This window comes from Fragaria vesca, linkage group LG6 (assembly GCF_000184155.1).
Source record: "Fragaria vesca subsp. vesca linkage group LG6, FraVesHawaii_1.0, whole genome shotgun sequence".
In the NCBI taxonomy this organism is placed as follows: domain Eukaryota; kingdom Viridiplantae; phylum Streptophyta; class Magnoliopsida; order Rosales; family Rosaceae; genus Fragaria; species Fragaria vesca.
Genome location: NC_020496.1, coordinates 12,983,899 through 13,004,817, shown reverse-complemented (window position 1 = coordinate 13,004,817; position 20,919 = coordinate 12,983,899). Strand labels below are relative to the sequence as shown.

General features: G+C 37.5%; 3 protein-coding genes across 3 annotated transcripts; all 3 read right to left on the bottom strand.

The window, feature by feature from the left end:
- Positions 1-1,851: 1,851 nt before the first annotated feature.
- Positions 1,852-3,357, bottom strand: LOC101303046 (UPF0481 protein At3g47200-like). The gene is made up of 2 exons (XM_004302972.1): positions 2,610-3,357; positions 1,852-2,493 (listed from the first exon to the last, which is right to left on the bottom strand). Exons 1-2 carry the CDS (start codon positions 3,319-3,321, stop codon positions 1,865-1,867), a joined length of 1,341 nt encoding a protein of 446 aa, XP_004303020.1. The 5' UTR covers positions 3,322-3,357; the 3' UTR covers positions 1,852-1,864.
- A 1,276-nt stretch (positions 3,358-4,633) lies between these two features.
- Positions 4,634-5,257, bottom strand: LOC101293219 (dehydration-responsive element-binding protein 1B-like). Its single transcript, XM_004305310.1, has one exon. It carries the CDS (start codon positions 5,255-5,257, stop codon positions 4,634-4,636), a length of 624 nt encoding a protein of 207 aa, XP_004305358.1.
- Positions 5,258-7,452: 2,195 nt separating this feature from the next.
- Positions 7,453-11,208, bottom strand: LOC101302764. Its single transcript, XM_004302971.1, has 3 exons — positions 9,993-11,208; positions 9,296-9,461; positions 7,453-8,549 (listed from the first exon to the last, which is right to left on the bottom strand). Exons 1-3 carry the CDS (start codon positions 10,821-10,823, stop codon positions 7,990-7,992), a joined length of 1,557 nt encoding a protein of 518 aa, XP_004303019.1. The 5' UTR covers positions 10,824-11,208; the 3' UTR covers positions 7,453-7,989.
- Positions 11,209-20,919: the final 9,711 nt, after the last annotated feature.

Sequence of the window (20,919 nt, the reverse complement as noted above, 5' to 3'; positions counted from 1 at the left end):
TAAGGGAAATTAGTTACTCATCATCTTTGAAAACACATAAGAGAATTTCATAAGATTCGGGAAGAAAAGAAAATACGAAAGATGAAAAGCATGGGAAAAGATTGATTTTCTGAGTCGAGAGATCAATCTCTTATGGGCTCTAAACTTTACTTCTTCTCCTTGAGTTCTTGACGGCTCCCTCTTCTCTTCTGTGTTTCTTCTCCTCTAGTATGACGGCTTAGCCTCGTTCTGGTATTAGGGTTCTGCCTTAAGTAGTCGCCAAGTCTTCAAAGCTTCCTTTCAGACTACGTTTCCTTCTTTGACTAGGATCAATGTTTGGGCTATCTTTTAAATGTCTTCCACATATAATCTGGGCTTGGCTTTTGGGAAAATTATATTAATGATATCACTCTTTGAAATCGTGTAAAAACCCCCAAGAAAGCTTCTCAAAATCCAGCCCAAACACTGCCTCAAACTTGACTGCTGCACAGCTTTCCCGGAACTGCTGATTTTCTGTCCAACTTCGACGCTTCATAACTCCTAGATGCCATCACCGATTTGGATGATTCTTGACTCTAAATTGATCTACAAACGCACCTCTACAAATCTGGGTGGTCATCTTGGTGAAACCATTCTCGGAACCTCATGGAAATAGGCCTTGAAAACCGGAGAAAATAAACAGAAACCAGTTTTCAGCTTTTTGTGTTTGTAGCTTCTGTTTTGGTGAAATGGTTCCATCGCCTTTCCTTGATATTTTTGACCATGTGAATGATCAAACTCCATCCTTGACATCTCTACTTCGTATTGGAAGCCTTGCTTGCATCACTTGAACACATATTTGCATTATCTTGCTCCACGAAGTACCTAAGAAAATAACAAAGTTAAAACGATCTTTTTAAAGGAAAATAGCTAAGTTAAATGCAAAAGTTAAACTATAAAATCATCGCATTTTATGCTCCTATCACTTGCCACCGCTGGAACGACAAAGCACAAGGCCAGCCGCCGCGTCAATTTATATTAGAATTGAAATTTGTTTAGTCTTTGTAGTTTGAAGTAGACATATGTTCAATCATTCTGGTTTTATTTTAATTTGAATGCTTCTTAAAGTCACGATTTTTCATCCAAATGGTATTTCTGTCAATTTTTTCTGTTAGAATACTGACGTGGTCGTTAAAGACATTGTAATTTTTAACGGCCACATTAGCAATTTAACTGAGAAAATTGATAGAATGACCATTTGGATGAAAAATCGTGACTTTAATGACTATTCAGATTAAAATAAAACCACAAGGACTGAACAAATGTCGAATTTAAACCATAAAGATTATACAGTATTTTATCCTTTATATTACTATACTATACTAATATCGTAATCTAATTGAATATCTTTTTATTTTGACTAAAACACACATATTTCAGATATCTTTCAACAACTTTGGTTTAGTATTAGATAGTTCTTAGATATTCAAAGTTTCAATTCATTTTCTTTCTTCTCGGTTCTTATTTTGTCTGTTTTTCTTAGCTTGTAGAACATGCATGCCTAATTAGAGCTTTGAGAAAACAACCTAAAGAAATCAGTTCCATTTTCTTCTACATCAGAAGAGGTAGATGACACATAAGACGCATGTTATTATTGTTTACTTGTTTAGCGTAGCACAAAACTGGATCCGTTCTCCCTCACCACATAGGCTAATCCCGAACGGATAATGGTACATACTAATTGATACATGGTTTGGATGCCTAATAGTCGGCAGGAAAAGCAAGAGAAGAGACGTGTCAAAGACAAAACAGAGGCCTAGCAAGCAAGTAAACAATGTATGTTCTATTGAGTGTAAGTCGTGAATACATGTCACTATTTGTGTGGCCGCCAAAAACATATTATATCTCAAGAATTATAAAAAGATAGAACGGAGTACAAGGTCTGCAGCACGGTGAGTATGAGCAAAATCAAAGCAGCTAAGGCCGAAACAAACGACCACGGTGTGTCAAAGTAGGTGTACTTGAAACTAGCCCACGTAACATGCCAACTATTCCGGTAATAGTCATGAACATCATTGAACAATTTCGATAGATAACACCTATCATAATCAAAAGCTACATCCTTCCCCATATTGTTGATGAAATGAGCAATTTCCCCATCGTTCCCATAGCAATTCTCCATTATGTTTCTGTCACACAAGTACTCGACATCCTTGTAACTGTTCACGAGGCAATCGAGCAATGTGGCATAAGTGGTGATGTGCTTGGAGCACGACTTGTGGCACTGCTCGTAGGCGACGCAGTTCAACAAGAAGGCGCTCATGAAATCGTCGATTGTGATGGTAGGCATCTCGATCACTCCACGCTTAAATTTGACCATCAAGAAGCTTTCGAATTCCTTAGCATTGAGCTTGATTCCAGCGTGACGAAGCTTAGACACACAATGTATTATGTGTGTTGGTGTACTGCTTCTTTGTGGCTCTGCATAACCCGCTGGTATCACACTTAACCGCAACAAGTCAAGCAAATGCTTACCTAGAGGCATTTCAGGGTTAGAAAATACAGACATATCGAACAAACAGCAGCAAGTACTAAAATGTACTAAACCAAAAATACTTATGAGCATCAAAAGTAGAAATTGCAAGGCATGCCTGTAAGACTATGAAGCTTCTCTATGACAGGGTCAGGCCTCAGCATATGGTTGTTGAAGAATCCCAAAGCAAGCAAGGACAAGGATTTCACAGAATCTTTACGATCTTCGGCTTTCGTAATCAGATCATACAAGTGCTCAAGAACAAAGTAGGGGATTTGGTTTTCAAGACGAAGAAAATCTCTAACCATAAACGGAATTACCCAGAACATATTGACGAGTGGATCATCACGCTCAAACCGAACCACTCGGCCATTTTTTCGAAACAACTCGATCAAGAAGCAACCATCAAGGACCATCATCTCGACGAACTCATCAGAGCTAAGGTGGATTGTCTCAGAGTAACACTCTCTGGCTCTAGCTTCCATTGGCTCTATGGACTTCAAGTAGTGCTGGAGAGCCAACCCTTTAGGCTCTGTTCTTGAAAGCAGAGAACCCAGGTAGCGCCACTTGTGCTCCTCGATCATTCTGAGGTGGGGCTCGCCGCGGTGGTAAGGGCCGATGGAGACGATGTGGGGTTGGTACGACTTGCCGTTTATCTCGAGGAGGCTCTGCGGGACTCGGAAGATGCAGCAGGAGGCTTTACCAGCGGCATTGCTAAGAAGTCTCGGAGGCTCTGCGATCTTCTTGTACATGGAAGCTAAAAGATCGTTGTTCATTTCGGAGATGGGGGTAACATGGTTGTGCTCTTCTTGAATTGGATTGGTATCCATGAAAAGAAGGTGATTGAAGTTTCTGATGGATTGAATGGGTGATGGAGGGAGGAAGAAAGGAACAGAGAGTCGGGGTGTTTGAGCGACAGCTAAGACTAGGAGTAGGACCAAGGAGAATAATGATAATGTAATTAAGTATACTTTTTTTATTTTGTGAAAAAGAACATAATATGACAGCCTTAAGGCCCAAACCCTGAGGATTACTAGTGATGGGCTTTTATAATAAACCATTCGAGAGCTAATTTGAGAGCCCAAACCTCCATACAAACCTTTCAACTATCCTCCCGAGTCCCAAGTATTGAGAGAGCCGGTTCCAGATCATAAGGTCATATGTTCGAAAGGGGGCTCGGCGCAATTTGAATCAACTCACCCAAGCATACACATACCGATAGCTAGCCAAGTGAAAATAACATGATGATAATTAACATTAGCAGTACATGAAATCAAAAAGGACTAATTTTTATATACTCCACAAGCATTACATACATCTTAGGTTAATTACTCAGAAACAATGCAAGCACTTCCAATGATCCTTGTAGATTAGCAGTAATTTGGGTCTATACCTCATATGAACGAATGAATAATGATTCATAGCTGGGATATATCCCTTCATATTTTTCCCCTCCTTCATATATACATTTGTGTTTCTTAGCGTAGTTTTTATCAAATATATATGGTTGAGAAATATATCGGTGGAACTTGAAACAAGTACTGACAATCCAGTTGATGTACGATGGTACTAATTAATAATCCATTTCAGGATAACTGAACTTTATTTAAACAGTCACCAAGCTAGCTCAAGCTGAATCAGCAACTTACGAAGACTACCATATATAGATCAATCTGCCCAAAAAGAGCAACAAAAAAACATTTGTATCACGCACAAATACTAAACTTCTTTGGACCCAAAATAGAAACCAAAAAAAGCTAGAACAATAGTAGGACATATAAGATTGCTAACCCAACCAAAATCGGTAAGCGTCGATCTCCGCAAAGTTTTCTCTTCCTTTCGTCGATCAATCTTACTGCCATCAAAAACATCAAGGGGGTGGTTTCCCTGCCGTAAACTTCCGTCCGGTTTACAGGACGTCTCGGATCCGCTTCTTCTTTTCTGATCCACATACTCTCCTTCAAAAATAATCTGGTAGATGATCACGGAATCCTGAAGCTTAATTCTACAGACATTTCTAACTCTATGTAATTCTAAATGAACAATCAAGCTAGAAGTTTCGGTATATATATGTTACGTACATTGGTGGCAACAACGTACAATACGTACCCTTTTCCTTGATCAACAATCCCGGTCAGGAAGTTAATCATCACTCCACAGAGAAAACTCTACGGCATTCTCCAAATCATAATCATCCCAGTTAAAACCTTTTTGCATGGCTGGGGGAGTGAGAATCAAACCCTCAGCCAAACTGTCAAGTAACTCCGGCATGTTAAACAACTCCTCCTCATCCACATACCCTATCCTTGAGGACCTCGACTCTACTTCTACGTTCTCCAAGTTCACCATACTCGTCAACTCCAGCAATGACATACTCGAAGTCGAAGAAGGAGAAGCCTTAGCTTCCTCTGGAAAGTTTAGCTCAGCAGATTCACCTCTCAGAGAAAGAGCTGCTACATCATAAGCCCTAGCAGCCATTTCAGGACAAGTAAAGGTCCCGAGCCAAACCCGAGACTTCTTGAGATCCGGTTGCCTCATTTCGCAAACCCACTTGCCGCTCCTCTGCCTGACGCCTCTGTACACCGGGTGGCGAGTCTCGGTGAACTTCTTCCTCCCGGCTTTCCTCTTCTTGATCACTCCACTCTGAATGTGGGTTAGGGTTTGCCCCATGTTCATCAACACCGAAGCTGGAGAAGATAGTGCTGCTGCTGCTGCTGGTTCCTCTCTGTAAGCCATAAGAGAAGCAGCCGAAGCATCGGAGAGCATGGGGATTTATAAGCATGGAAAGGTACGTACACATGATATTTTCTCTCCGTTTAAAACGATGTTTGTTGGAGGATTCAGAATGTTTGAAAAACAAAAATGTTTAAACGTGGAAGAGGTGGGAAATCCAGAAAATAAATAAAGAATAAAAACCACGTGGTTATTAATTTTTTTTTTTTTCTAATTGATTGGATATTTTTGAGGGACAAACGAGGCTCTCTGTTGGACAAGTCATAGATTAGTAGCCACGGTTGTTACATCAAAACCACAATATATTTAGGTAAAGGCACAATAAGAACCTTTTATAATTCCAATTCCAAAAAAGAGCCTTTAATAATTTATACTGTCTCATTCTGATTTTGATAGGATTTAAAATGCCCTAGAAAATGTCTAAATTTCAATACGAAACGATGAAGCTAGGTCCGGGTCTTTGTTAACAAAAATCAAAAGACAATGAAGATGGCAGTGGGGTGGTACAAATTTGGTTTGGGACCAATATATAAGAAAGCACATTATGCTGGTGCTTCGTGTGTGACCAGAATCATAGACTCATAGTCATGTGCTTAAACTGTCTAATTTAATAATGACACGTGTTTTTTGTCAATTGGGCTCTCAAACTCAAAAAAAAAAAAGAATACAAATACAACCACGCAAGCTATAATTGCTCAAAATCTAAAACATGTTTGCTTTGTTGACCATGTGAGCAGTGAGCTTTCATTTTCAATTGACAATAGATTTAAATATTTGTGGAGTATTTTTTTTTTTGTAAGGCAAGGAGGTCCCAATTGTTGCTTTCTATGGCATGGATCAGAAAAATCTCAAAAATGAAAACACAAATCGAACGCAATGCGAAAACTAATTTTTGTCTGATTTTCATATTGCAGATTGAAGTTTCGCGGAAAACATAAAATTCTTCTTCTCAACAAAAAAAAAAAACAGAGAAAACATATAATTCTTGTTAAAAAGTTGTCCCGTGTGTGATCCGCGTGTAAGCACTATTTGGGCATGCTCCAAACTCCAAAGTGAACACTGTCTTGTCACTCGTGCTAAAGGAAAACAATGATGGGCCTCCAGTTATGTGACTTATGTCCAGGAGCCCTATTAGAACATGGATATTGAGAAAGAGATGCAAAGAAAATGGGGTGGTGGCAAATCTCTCCTCTCCTCTCATTGCATATCGGCATTAGCTTAGTCATTTACCTTTACCCTGGACATCAAATTATCAATATCCTCTTCTTTCTCAATTACCCTGAAAGTACAAACTACTACTAGAGGTTCAAAAGAATCGAGCAGCTCTTCATCAATCTACAACTTCCATATACAGGTCAAAAATCGAATGACCGGTGTACCTCTTCAGCTGAGATCTAACTCGAGAAGCGTCAAGAACTCAACCATGGAGCACGGAGCTACGGATCCATATTCCCAAGAATTCATAGCACCTAAACTTCTTCAGCTTGTGGATTTGTGATGCTATTACAAATTTATAATTAGTTGTAACATATGTTGCTTCCATATGATTGAACAACTGGGATCAATTTACTTACGATACTTAACAACATTCATAAAAAGTATTTAATGAATTATGAGTTCAATACATCTTGTTTAGCAGAAAGATAGATATTCCTTGCTCATTATTATCAGACAATCACTTATTCACAAACCTCATGTGAGGCTAATAGTGGGAAACCCGATTCGCTTTGTTTAGGCGATTTAGCCCTATCCCTCTCTAGGGGTATTTTAGTGATAGATTCTATATGAACTGGACGATCCTATTCGGTCAAATACCTAGCGACAAACTCCTATATATGTTCTTTTCATTACATTACAGTATTTCTGAACAAGATCCTGGGTAACAAGCCCAAGGGTGTTGCTCTCCTTTAGAAGATCCAAAGCTCTAGCATGTTGGTAAGATTAGGGACCAGTGCAACAACCCACTATAAGTTGTACTCGCATAAAATGGAAGAGACTACCATAAGATGCATGGTAAAACTAGTATCGATATCACTAATTTAATTTGATTAGGATGCATGTGCTTAATAATTGTGTTTGGTAGAAAGTCCCGTCTCTAGTAGTAAGTACAAGACCCTAACTACTCATGTCTTTCTTTGCTCAATAATGTCCCTCTTGATAACATTGTTATAGCAAAGTAACCAGAGGGCATATATGATTAGCAATAGAACAATCAAGAAGCCACCAACTTCTTTTTGTGAAAAATTGTTCTTGTACTTTATTCCTTGTCCATCATACTTGCCACAGAATCTAAGGGTTGGTAAAGAGTATGTTTCCCCCTTATTGGATCCTCCAAGCTTTTGCTCACTCAACTGTCAAAGTGTGTGTCCCAAAGTTTTATGCTTCTTCATCATCTGTAAGACACACCCTACCTGCTCCTATCTCTATCTCTCCCTCTTACATAATCTTCTAGATCTCTTAATGTATTGAAACCAAAACTGTATACATCATGACATATTCGAAGGGCTGAAAATTGTACATATCATATCTAAATAAGCAAAGGATACGTACATACACCAGTCCCCCACTACATACATGATTCATATACATAATACCATACCATGTTACCTTTTGTAGCCTATTCCTGCTTCCCAGGGGAATGTCAGACTATACTCCAAGTGATCATATTTTGGTTTCGGAAACGACCAAAAAATGATAAACAAAAATTACCCTCAAAACTCTTTGGAATGATCCCTAACATCAAAGCTTATTCTAGTTGATTAGTTTCAAGTTAAACAAACCAGTTCCATTGCCAATTCCTCAACTAGAAGACTGAAGACAGCAAGCTCAATCTCTACTGCAGTCTCTCCCACCTGACCTTGATTTTGTTTCCACCCACTGAGTTCCTTTCTGAAATCTTGTTCCACCATCATATCTATGGTGTTTGACTCCACCTCGTTCCAGGAATTAAACCTCTTGCAGACCCTTCTCATCACCTCTTCCCTATTGCTGAAACCATCATCCTCTTCTCTGTGTTCCTCAACAATGAGATCTGACACCAACCTCTTCACGTCTTCCGGTATTCTCTTCAAACTAGGAAAGCTTGATTTGCTAAGTACTTCTCTGATAAACCCATCAAGATTTTCTTCCCTGCTGCTCTCTGATGTTTTCGACTCATCGTCATCGTCATCACATTCTTCTGATTCGGCTCCTACATCACCAATGCTGTTATATTCTTCATCTTCGTCATCATATTCTTCTAACATTCTTTTTTCGAGTTCAACTGGATCTAACTCTGCCAATTTCTCAAATCTCCGGAGCTTCTGCATTAACTGCTTCTTTGTCCCTGAAAATTCAATTTAAGTACGATCTAGTTAGTTACTTGTTTCACAGTTCACTGAATTAAAATAGATAATTATTTCAGTTACCAATTATAACAACTAATAGTTCATACTGCAGTGGCAAACTTATACAAAATTAATTTGTTCATGTTTTGCTAGCTCCTATTGGATAGTTGTTCAAAATCGACATCATCTGTTGGATTTCAGTGCACAACAAACTGCTACCGCTTATGAACAAATGGCAATGGGTTCCACCATTCACTCATAAGGCAATCAATAAGCCTATAAGTTTAGGCCCCATCAGAAAGGATCACACTGAAAATCATCAACTACCAAAAATATTCAAACAAGACCACCAAACTGAAATGAAGACTTTATGAGCTGATGAACTCGACCAAACCAACACATGCACTACTACATCTGCAGATAAGAATGTGGGTCACATATGCAGCAAGGACTGAATCATATAGATATGTCGATCTCTTACATCAAAATATTAGGTCAGTGACAACAAATATTTCATAACATAAACGAGAACAGAAATATTAGAGCATTCAAATTACCGATCTTTCTATGGAACCCACAAAGATAACACGCATGAGTCAAAATCAGAACAATTATATGGCTTCAAATGGTTGTTTGGTTCATTGAGTTATAGTAAGAGCATGCTCATGGAAAACGACCAGAGACCAAACAAAGAAAGGTACAGAATTGAATAAAATTCAGTACACAACAAAGAAGTATAACATACTCTGCATTATGGCATAGCTGCATTCCATATCAAAACCATGTTCTTCGACTTCCTCGTCATGCTCCTCGTCATCATCTTCGAATGGAGGGTCCAATACTGATACAGGACTGCATTGTTCCTTATCTTCCTCTTCTTCAACTTGAAAATTCTTTAACCCTTCCTTCTCCTATTAAAAGTTCAAATCATATATTAGAACATTACATAATTCTCTCACATAATTGAGCTTAAGGAACAACTTTGGATTAATCCCAGATCCATAATGGCTTGTGTGCTCGACTTTTCCTCTAGTTTTCAGAGAATAAGACCGAATAACTACACATAAAAAGTATATAATTTGGGGATGTCGGTTCCAACACAAACAAACAAAACCCCATTTGTCTTTTGTTATGGAAGATTATTTGCTATAGACAATCTCTGATAGCAAAAAGATTTGTAATGCAGAGACTTTTACCAGTGATCACAAATGCCAAACTCAACAATTTTTTTTTCTGAACAAAGCCAAGCTTATCAATTGGCACATACATAAATACAAAGAAGTCTAGCATGGTGTTTCAGGCTTCAAATTGACAAATATGGCCTCCAATGCGCCAAAATTTTCCAACCTTAATGTATGGAAAGCGATCTTGTTGCCGACAATTTGATATATGCAACTAATTGGTATTAAAAAAATGGTATGGCATTAAGGAAAAGAACAAACCTCTAGTTTGTGGCGAACAGGGGACGTCGCCGGCGATGAGAACTCCGGCGTGCGGCTACCGGATGGCGAGGGTGATGTTTCGAGCACAAAACGAAAAGGGCTCTCACAAAAGACCTTGGCCTCGCAGCAAGCGCAATCTGTTGTACCCAAAATGGCTTCCGAGCAATCCGACTGACTACTAGTTGAAGTGTCCATGTCCAAGGACCAAACTTCACTACTGGGCCTACTGTTTACATTAGAAGAAGCAAAGCATATCTCACAGCTAGTGCTTATTTCACAAGCACTTTGTTGTTGGTGTTCCAAACTCAGACCAGAACCAAACCTGTCTTCCTCCGTTTTTAGCTGACTGTCTTCAGATGAAATCTTTCCACGCCCTTCGATTTCGCGCTTTTGGGTTCGGGTTTTAAGTCTCTTCAAGAACGACCCGATTAGCCCAAAGCCATGGTTCTTGCTGTGGTTCTGGGTTTTGGGTTTGGAACTTGTCGACTGTTTCTGGATCCTCATGGCAGCTTCGACGAGAAGAGCTGCGGTTCTGGTTGGGATGTGAAGAAAAATGGCGTTGGGACTCTTGCATGGGGACTTGGCCGCCGGCGAGGAGAACTCGAACAGCGGCGACTTGCGGAGGTCCGGCGAGTCTTGGAGGGAGAAGAAGCAAGCATTTTTGCATAGGTTTCTGGGGAAGTTGGAAACTTCGGAGATGGGTCTTCGTTTCTTGACCTGCAACTGGGTTCTGGGGGAAGGTCTTTTCAGCTGGCCACGTTTGTCAGCAATGTAGCTCTTGAGAAGAAACGGCTCCTGATCTTCTTTCAGTAGCTCCTGTAACTGAGCCATATCGAAATACGGGTTCTTTCTACACTGGAAGATTATACACAAACAAATGTTGGATGAAAGTTTCTAAGAGGGTGTGAGTTTCAGCACCATGAAAGAGTTGAAGAGGTTTCAACCAAAAACGGGGGTGGCTTCAAAAAGGGGAGGTTTGAATGCTGGGAAAGTGGTCACTAATATAGCAGATAGGGAGAGGAGAGGAAGGAATGAGGAGACTTCATGATTCAAATCTGAAAGGGTTAGAAAATCGAGGACAAGATGAAGAAGGTGATAATAAACTAGTTGATAATAAAAAAAATGAAGCACAATATACGGTTAAAAAAACATGGGGGGTTCCAAATGAGAGAGAAGGATCTGGTTTGGGGTAGGAGAGGTTTTGATTCTTCCTCCTATGCAGAATGCATCAAAGAAAGTGTGTATATATAATAGGGTAGAGAGTAGAGGTAACAGGGTTTTGTCTAGAATCCAAAATACAAATCGTATACAGTCTGTGTCCAAAAGAGTATGAATATATTACGGTATTTTTCTTGAGGTTACAAGTTAAGAGGTACGTAGGGGGGAGAGACTAGAGAGAGACACACAGGATTCATGAGCTGCCTGGCTGGATGAGTTTGGAGGTTTCCATCTCATTTCTTTCCCGAGATCCGCAGATTAATGGTGTTGGGTTGCTTTGGTTGTAACCTAGGTTTTTTTATTGGGGATAACAGGTCCTTCATCAGACTGTAAACTTTGAGTCAAATAGTTTCTGCTATATTTGATATTTCCCCTTTTCTGTTCTTTTTCCTTTTGGGCCTTTTTTGCATACTGTGTAATTTATACAGTATAGTTTTGCTTCCAAAAAAACAATTGGATCCAAGAGAAGTAAAAAGAAATTGCCTAAAATTTTGATAATTTTAGTTGGTTTGTATTGAAAATTAGCATAAATGAGACAAAACTCAAAATTTTGTATAAAATTCAGTAATCTCTCCCATAGATGTCTATGTTATTTTTTCACTGTGTATAAGGTAACGAGAAAAAGAAGAAGAAATACGATTTGAGAGGTATAGATACAAATTTGAGAGATTTGACTGAAACAGTAACGGAATCAACTGCACGGCCGTAACCTCGTGATTGAAGTGACATTCATCACATAAATACCAAATTCTTCAAGTGATCTAGATAGCATCTTAAATTCCAGCTTCATCATTTGCATAGCTAGCTGGATCTGAATGACAGGACGAGTCAACAGGTTAGTCAAGGATAACAAAAATAGACACTGACCAAAATTTACATCCTTTCACTAACTCGTTACAATCCTGGAACCCTAGTTCATGATAAACCTGCAAGAACCCTATTTGCACTCAAATTGAACTGGTATCTTCTATGCCTCATTATAGCAGTACATCTATGCAATCAAGGGAAACTTGGGTAAAAATGGGGGTTCTGTTTTTGACAAGATATTAAGTAGAAAATAGAAAGGCACTCAGCTCCTCCCTCCCGGCCAATTGTTACAGAGTTTACAGGTGTTCTGTTTTGGCAGATGGAGCAGGAGGTTGTGTTGGTACTAATGCCATGAATGCAATCCCAGCCTTGCTTGCTTTGCTTTACAGCTGGGGGCACATACAAATTCACAGAAAACACACAGTAGACACTAGACATGGTCCCAATATGATATTTGTTTACCCACCCCAATATTGCTAGGAGGTTTCAAATTATAGCATGCTTGATGAAATGACTAACCAACTACCTTAAATAAAACTCAGTCTTCTTGATTATGTGTCATTTAACCGACTCATAATGCATCCATTAATCGCATTAATCATGGAGGAAGTTGTTGCTGACTGACTCAGGGTAAATTTAACGCACGAGGATACCCATTTTTGACTCGAGTCCTATAAGTCTATTGAACAATGTTTTATATTGTCTTACACTCGGTTTTCTTTCTAATCAATTCTCGCTTTTCTTATTTATATCGTCTTAAACAACACGAACAATGTCTTACACTCAAATATGATTTCAATGAAAATACAAAAGTTCAAAATTATGAAATATGTTGACAAAGTAAACATATGTTATGCAAATATGATAAACGTTGAATAGCTACAAGACTCGGATGTTATTCTGTTGGTCGAAAAAATAACATAAATTATGTTTCGTGTTCACATTACTCGATTTTTATGCGTAACTTATGACACAATGTGAAGCTTGAACACAAATTGTTTGATGGATCGATTTCGAAACCCTAATCATTTTATGAGAAGGATGACCTTTTATATCCAACCAGGTACAAGAACAACAGTGATAATGATACACCAAAATCTTCTCATATCATGAACAATGATATTACGAGTGCAATTACTTGTTGGTAACTCACCCTTTTGTCTACTTGGTCAATGACAAGTAGGGTATTTACCATACGTATGGACGATCAAAAGATGACAAAAGACGAGATTAGGAGCGTGCAGCCGTTGATCTCGATGACTTTATACGTCTTTTGTCTTTTTTAACCTGCTGCAGTAAAGTTAAAATTGCTATTACACCATTGTGGATATGGTGGGATGGAGCGTTCTGATTGAGCAGGCTCTTCGTATACTTTTTACTCCATCTACCTTTGTCTAGTCCATTTCACAACTTTAATTTAAATTTTTGAAATTTTTTTCATATTTTTTTATTTTATTTTTAGTCTTCATTGTCTTTCATGGTTTTGGCTAATCTGCTACTGCAGCACAACAGTCATGTATTTTCGAGAAGAGTGTGAGGCGTGAGACCAAGTTTGATTATTTTTTGTAACTGTTTTTTGTTTTTGGGGCTTTACAAATTTGGCTGAAATTGGAACTGAACCTTGAGAATGTTTCTTTGAATGAACTTTTCACTTCGTACATCAACCGTTTTACTTTTACCCTATCCTCTTGTAGAAATGATTGATTAAAATATAAGAGATAGTCTTGGCTCAAGCGGCCGCTTGACCATTGATTTTACCCTGCTTAATTTTTCTATGAGTGAGTCAATTTCATCAAATTACTACTAATTCTAAATTTCTCAATACTTAAAAGTGATATTATTAAACATAGAATTAAGCCATATGAGCATTTTATTAGTGGTATTTACGCGAGACACGCATCACTCATTACAAATGATTGATAACAGTATGTTAATTGATTGATTAGTGTCGACTTCAATATGATGAGATGAATAAATAACCACAATCAGTAAGGCACTAAACTTCATAAAAGAAGTAACATCCAAACCTACCTATATGTTTCTCATTGACAACTAATGACAATCATAAACAAACTCTGCTTGAATTAAGTGTTCATAGACCCCTTTAATAGAAGAATTAGGCGTAACTAATTAAGGGGTGCTTAAATTTTGGATTGATAGGAATAAAGATATATCGGCGTGCAAGATCTTCGTCTGTTTCCCAAGAGAAGAAAAGGGCAAACGAAATAAAATAGTGCATGGAATACCGAATATATGAGACAATAAACTAAAGTCTATTTGCTTTGATATTTCATATAATCCAGGAACTTGTTCTTGTGAAAAAAGCTGGGAGTAGGTTTCTGTGTAACTTTCTCTATCAAAAGTTGAATACCATTATAAGGGTTTGTGTAAGAAACTAGAAGCTTTTGCAGGTCAGAGTTCTGAACGAAATGAAATTTGAACTCTTTTGTATAATCTTTTTTTTTTTTTTTTACTTACAAGAATCTTTGGCTACAGTAAGTTGAATTATTGTCTTTAAGGTACTATTAAATTAATTTGGTTTTTCGTAATCTAATAATTCCACTAGCATAAGTGGGAGCAGGAAAATTATATTGATGGAGCCAAAAGTAAGGAGAAGATATAATTGGGGTTATCCGAAATAGCATGCCGGCGGCCGGAAAATGATTGTCATTCATCGCTTTTGCTCTAAAGAGATTCGACTCGAGCTGTGGTTGTCTATCTCATCAACAATATTTTGATAAAACGAAGCTTTGCTCGAGTGCTTAGCAGATGGAAGGGAGGGTCAGAGGGTCCTTAGCTCTCAGTGCTTTCCAGTTAATTAGATCTTATCCATAACAAATTAAGGAAGTGCTTTGGAGTATAAATCAATGATTAACTACTTAATCAAAGTTATTTAAGAACAATTACTGATTAGCTAGCTACCAACTTAATAATTGGAGGGTATGTACGTATATAGTACATTATAGACGATTGGCAATCATCAAGAACTACATTTTTTTTTTTTATGTAAATTAAAGGTACTACTCGATTCAGATAAGAGGTTTGGTGGTCGATCTAGCTTGATCGAAGTACTAATTGCTGGTAAATTATTCGAAATATTTTATGAGCCAAAAAATAAATCGCATATCTAATTAACTAAGATCTCAATTATCATTATAAGGGTTATATTGTTTAAGACGATGTAATCTAAGCATTAATAACCGAATATACGAAAATTCTTGTACGTATCATGATGCAACTAAACGATCAACTAATGTATAATATTAGCATTTCATTTGATACAACCATCCACGTGACAGTATCATACATACATACAAACGTTGTTATCAAAATAAGAAACTCAAAAAGCTAGTCCAAGTGTTTCAAACACATGAGATGAGGACCAAGGTCGAATAATAAGTTTTCTTATTATGAGCGTTTAATCTGACCAGATCAAGAAAAAATAGACCAGATGAAGGAATTGGGTGTTTCCGGTCTTCATTCTTTCACAACTCAATCGTCATGATCGACTTGCACATTACTGGTGCAAGCATACCTTGGTGCATGGAATCCGTTCTCCCGAATGTAAATAATGACATGAACCGTGGTGAAACAATCCTAAACAACCACATTTTCTACAGAAGATACTTTCTACAAAATCCTTGCATATATATAAATTTTTTGCAGTAGTGTTCTCAGTGTGTTATATGTTAATTAACTAATAGTTTAATTTATAAGCGAAGAAACTTTCTCAGAGTATTATTGAGCATAATATATCCAGTCAATTCCACAGCTCGAATTGAAGTTGAATCATATCGTTAAAGTTAAATATATGAGGTTAAGACAAACGACAGCTTCTATAGATATATGCTTCTTGCAGTGTAGTTTCTTTAGGAGATAGGCCCCCGATTGCTCGGTAGTAAACTAGTAATTAATTAGCTACATTAGTTGAGTAATCACATGGTTTAGCACGTACTTTAGGTCTTTAGCAATGTTAAACAAGCGTTTAACTGTTTAAGAACGTGTTTAATATATATAATCCAGCAGTTAGCTGGATGTTAAACTAAGAAGATGCATGGGGTTCCCTTCCTAATATGAACCCTATAGTAATCTAGTGTCCTGGATTGTCTTCTCGCTGTCTCTCACCACTCGTAAGCAAATTCCATTATTGATGCAAGGTAGGTACAAACAAGATATTAGATATTTGAACTCTAATCTAACCTATTAGAGAATATGTTTGATTTTGAAGGGAACATATAGGGTGTTTTATAATCAAGACTTCCAATTTCATCACCTTCAAGATTAAAGGCTAGCTAATCCATCAAATCTCTCTATTTTACTTCAAAATTTTGGCAATTACAGAGCAGATCACATAAAAAAAGTTTCTAAACTTGTTTCATATTGTTAATGGGTAAGAGTAAGACTACTGCTTTATGACTCATTTTATCGATCAGCTCAAGAAAACTCATTTTACAGCAATGGCGGAGCTATACTTAGACGGCACCCCTCGTAATTTTTTAAAAATGGTGTATTGTCATGTATTATGAAGAGGTTTTGATATAATTGAAGTATAAGCTTTGTAAATTATAAGGTTTGGCCCCTGTTTCTTTCCAATAATAAATCATAAACATCTTTTGTTTTAATTTATACAATTTATTTATCCTCCCTTGATCATCTATTGCCATATACTCTATTCGTAATCAATTCCATAATGAATAATTTCTTTTTTTTGTCATTCTATTATGTACAAATACTTTGTATTGATGAAGTACTAATTTCATATCAGTTTTTTAAGCCTAGTATGATGTCCAAAATACAAAAGTTAATTATCTTTTAATTTTGTACTCGTATATACAATTATTTAATTTTAAAATAATATGTAATTTTTACTTTCTAACTCGGTCCCCTTAATATATAGTTCTAGCTCCGCCCCTGTTTTATAGCTTGCATTAAGAACTCATGTAGTCATGTACTAACTCAAAGAAACTCGATCATATTACCGATTTGAGAACTAATATTAGGGAAAATGCCCAAATACATAAAAACAGAGATTTTAATGCCCACATCAATGTAAATATTTTCTGTTAGCCCATTTTAATGATTCTTATGCCAAAGACATTATTACCCTCTATAGAATTAAACCCACACAAATCTCATCTCTCTCTCTCTCTCTCTCTCTCTCTCTCTCTCTCTCTCTCTCTCTCTCTCTCTCTCTCTCTCTCTCTCTCTCTCTCTCTCTCTCTCACACACACACACACATATCATTTGCCCCGACGACCTCATCCTCGCCTCCACCATCTCCGACGACCTCTTCCGTGGAGGGACGTCTGTCCGCCTCATCCTGATGAGCGCATCGCTCTCCTCCGACCTCCGCACCAAGTACAGCGTCCGGTTCATGCCCGTGCGCAAGGACGACAAGGTCCAGGTGGTCCGTGGGACCTACAAGGGCCGCGAGGGCAAGGTCGTCCAGGTGTACCGCCGCAAGTGGGTGATCCACATCGAGCGCAAAACCCGATTCCAACGACGAAAGCACCCAACGTCCTCTGCTGCGACTCGTTCTCTTCGGCGGAGGAATCCGGCAGCGCCGTTTGCCTCTACTACCTAGCTCATCTTCCGGCTCGGCTGGAGTTCGATCCGGGCTGGATAGTGGCTGGGGAAGGGCGCTGCTTGCTAGCGTGTGCCAAGGTCGGTGGAGGAGGTCAGGGAAGGTGGGTGCCCAGAGAAGAAATATAGGTGCCCAGTTCAAGTCAGTTAGTTTTTATTTTTTATTTTATTTTATTTTATTTTATTTTATTTTATTTTTTTATCCTTACATTTGAAAGTGATTCTTGAGGATTGATAACTGAGTTATTATTTGAGGTTTGTAACCTGATTATTGAGGGTTAGTAAGTGATTATTGGGTGATTACTGGGTGTCAGTAACTGGTTATTGGCGGTTAGTAACTGGTTATTGGCGGTTAGTAACTGGTTATTAAAGGTCACTAACTGGTTATTGAGGGTTAGTAACTGGTTACATGGGAAATTCCAGTGACCGGAGTCCGGCGGCATGTGACCGGAGTCCGAGGTTCCGGCCAAATCTTTTCATGTTGAAGAGGAGGCAAAATAGTCTTAAAATAATATAGTTTATTAAGACTTTAATAAATATTTGGTTATTTTGGCACAAAAAAAGTTTACTTTCATTCAAATTGGCTTACATAAAAGATTGTCATTAGAATGAGGAATGAATGGTTACAATTAGTACTAAATAGGCATTTTCCCTTAATATTAAGGACTTATTTAAGATTTTACTACTTTAGGATCATTGTATGCACATTATACATTAATTAACGGTCTAATTTTTATATCAACACGTTGTAGCATATTCTACTTTAAAATGATCGTTGTAGTTTTCTATTGTGTGTTCTTTAGAAGTCATACATTAACATAATGTAGAATTTTATATTTTACACTTAATGGGTGAATTCCTCTCAAAAGTTTGTTTTACAAGTGTTCAAATTTATTTACTTTGTTTTATTATTACATTTTTTTTTTTTGAAAAGGTTTTATTATTACACTTTTGGTTGGTGAGGTAGTGGCTCAGTGATAATCCTATTGTGTAAACAAAGTCCATGTTGTAATTTGTAAATTTGTTTATTGAAGGGAGCCGTTGGACAGTTGTTATGGCTCGCGTACAAAGTCACCTTCGATGTTATTGAATATTGATCACTAATGGTGCCAATATGACTGGTTTGTAACTAAACACTATTTGTAATTTGTATGATCTTTTTTACGTATATGTTTGCTCCTGTTCATCTTTTTCAAGAAAATTTGTCCCAATATGTATCCGTTAGAGAAAAGGTCGAGGTATTACCCTGATTTTGTTGAAACAACAATAATGACAGCCAGATAATCTAGTATAGATAAACATCCTTTGTATCTACGTTTGTTTGGATCTTAATCCAATTACCATTTCTCTCATTAGAACCAGCCAAGTAGTACTTGAAAGTTGTGAAACTACCAAACGTTGGGTTGTACACAATTTCACTCATGGAAACTGTTTCTAAAAGAAATAACTATAAGAAACAATAATAAGTTTTGGAACATTGGTGAAGTGACACAGTACAAAACAATATATCCCCTATATAGGAGTGGTTTCATGCACAAATATTTGCATGAAGTATATCTATTACAACCTATAACTTAGCAACAAACGTGGATAAATTTGAGACACTATCATTTTTAGTACGAATCAATATTAGATCAAGTAAGCTGTGCATTTCTTTACCAACTATGCCTTAGATTCTTGGAGTAACACTTATCCGAGCTTCATTTTTGTTGTATTTCTCAAAGACACATTACTTACGTTTTAATTTAATTGAATAAAGAACGAAATTTTCAATAAAAAATGTCTATTCAAAAACTAGAACATACAAGTAACAAAACGTTGATCAATATGAACCACCAACTAATTGAAACTAACAGACACATGTTTATCTTACTTCCACGGTTCCACTCATTATTGATCATTACTTATAATTTAAATTCTTTTGTTACAAAAATCAATATTTATTCGATTCATTAAATTCAAAATCGTATCACCAACCATCATCTAAAAGTATACAACAACTTTTACTTAAAAAAAAAAAAAGTATACAACAAAACAAACCCTAGTCAAAGTTTATCTGAGCAAAGGAGACAATGAAGCACACATTCAGATCATTACCAAACAAACTCCAAATTGCATTTTCCTAATCACACCAAATAGGATAATCAAATTTGCTCTTTGTATTTGTTTGGGAATTGGGACATAATACTAAAACTCTTTCTCGGGTCGAAACGTGGGGGCTGCCCTTCAAATTAGGGTCATTGACCTTCAGAATCTTGTCCTAGCCAGCTTAAAGACAATCTGACTCATCATCTCGACAACAAAATAATTTCTATAATCTTCTGTGGGCCCCCAAAACTAATCCTAACCTTTCCTAAACGACAAAAAGAAGAGAGAGAGAGAGAGGGGCATGGCCCTCCGTAAACGCACCGTCACATTAAACCGAGCACTGTGGAGCCTCCACGTAACAAAGCCAACACCGCGCGGTCCGTTTTCGCACGTGTGAGCATGCGGTGGCGAGACTCCGTCCACGTGTCAGAGACGGTCGGAGGGTTTGTCCCGTCGCTAAATATGTGGACTGTGCCGATCTCAAGTCAAAACGACAGTGTTGTATGGCCGTCTTTGCTACGTGGCAATTTCTCTACATAGGATTCCCATGATTGCCTTATAAAAACATTATTTTCTGTCTTATAAATTCTTCTCTCTAACCAAGATTCTACATTTTTCTATTGTCAATTGAAATATCTTAGTTCTTTTTACCAATTACTTAAGTGTTCAAGTTAACTAGTTCTTAACTTTTCAGTTTTTACTGGTTCCATGCAACTTGATCATCAAAGAATTCCCGCTGTTTGAGATTTGGATTTTCCTTCTTGATCATCAAATGTAAAGCATACACTCGGTTTCTAACCAAATAAACAAAAGTTACAAATAAAAGTTACGATATTATTACGCCTAATTTATGTATATATAATTTCACCTAAGTTTTACACATGTCCAATCAATTAACTTTATGATATTTTACGGCCGGAATATGTAATGTGTAAAACGCCAATGAGCTCAATTGATCTTAATTTGTTTTGACCTATATATAACCCTTTTTAGGGTGGTTTTTCCGAACAAGGCTCTTAGTCAATTTGCCATGTAAGCTTGAGTTTACATTGTAACCATTCGATTCTCAAACACAATCAAACTTTTTCCACCTTCACGAACCTTTTTACGACCCAAAGGCATGTATAGCAACCCTTATTCTTCTGTTCCAATATACCAGGGTCGCTCTCATATCCTCATAGGAGACATCAAAATCCTCCGAGCAAGAAAATGACAGATCTCTCTCTCTCTC

Excerpts from the sequence above, each read along its gene's own strand:
- LOC101303046 (XM_004302972.1), bottom strand. The coding sequence starts at position 3,321 with ATGGATACCAATCCAATTCAAGAAGAGCACAACCATGTTACCCCCATC. Across the intron at positions 2,494-2,609 it reads GAAGCTTCATAGTCTTACAG|GTAAGCATTTGCTTGACTTG; the intron begins GCATGCCTTGCA and ends AAATGCCTCTAG.
- LOC101293219 (XM_004305310.1), bottom strand. The coding sequence starts at position 5,257 with ATGCTCTCCGATGCTTCGGCTGCTTCTCTTATGGCTTACAGAGAGGAA.
- LOC101302764 (XM_004302971.1), bottom strand. The coding sequence starts at position 10,823 with ATGGCTCAGTTACAGGAGCTACTGAAAGAAGATCAGGAGCCGTTTCTT. Across the intron at positions 9,462-9,992 it reads CTGTTCGCCACAAACTAGAG|GAGAAGGAAGGGTTAAAGAA; the intron begins GTTTGTTCTTTT and ends AACTTTTAATAG. Across the intron at positions 8,550-9,295 it reads CAGCTATGCCATAATGCAGA|GGACAAAGAAGCAGTTAATG; the intron begins GTATGTTATACT and ends TTGAATTTTCAG.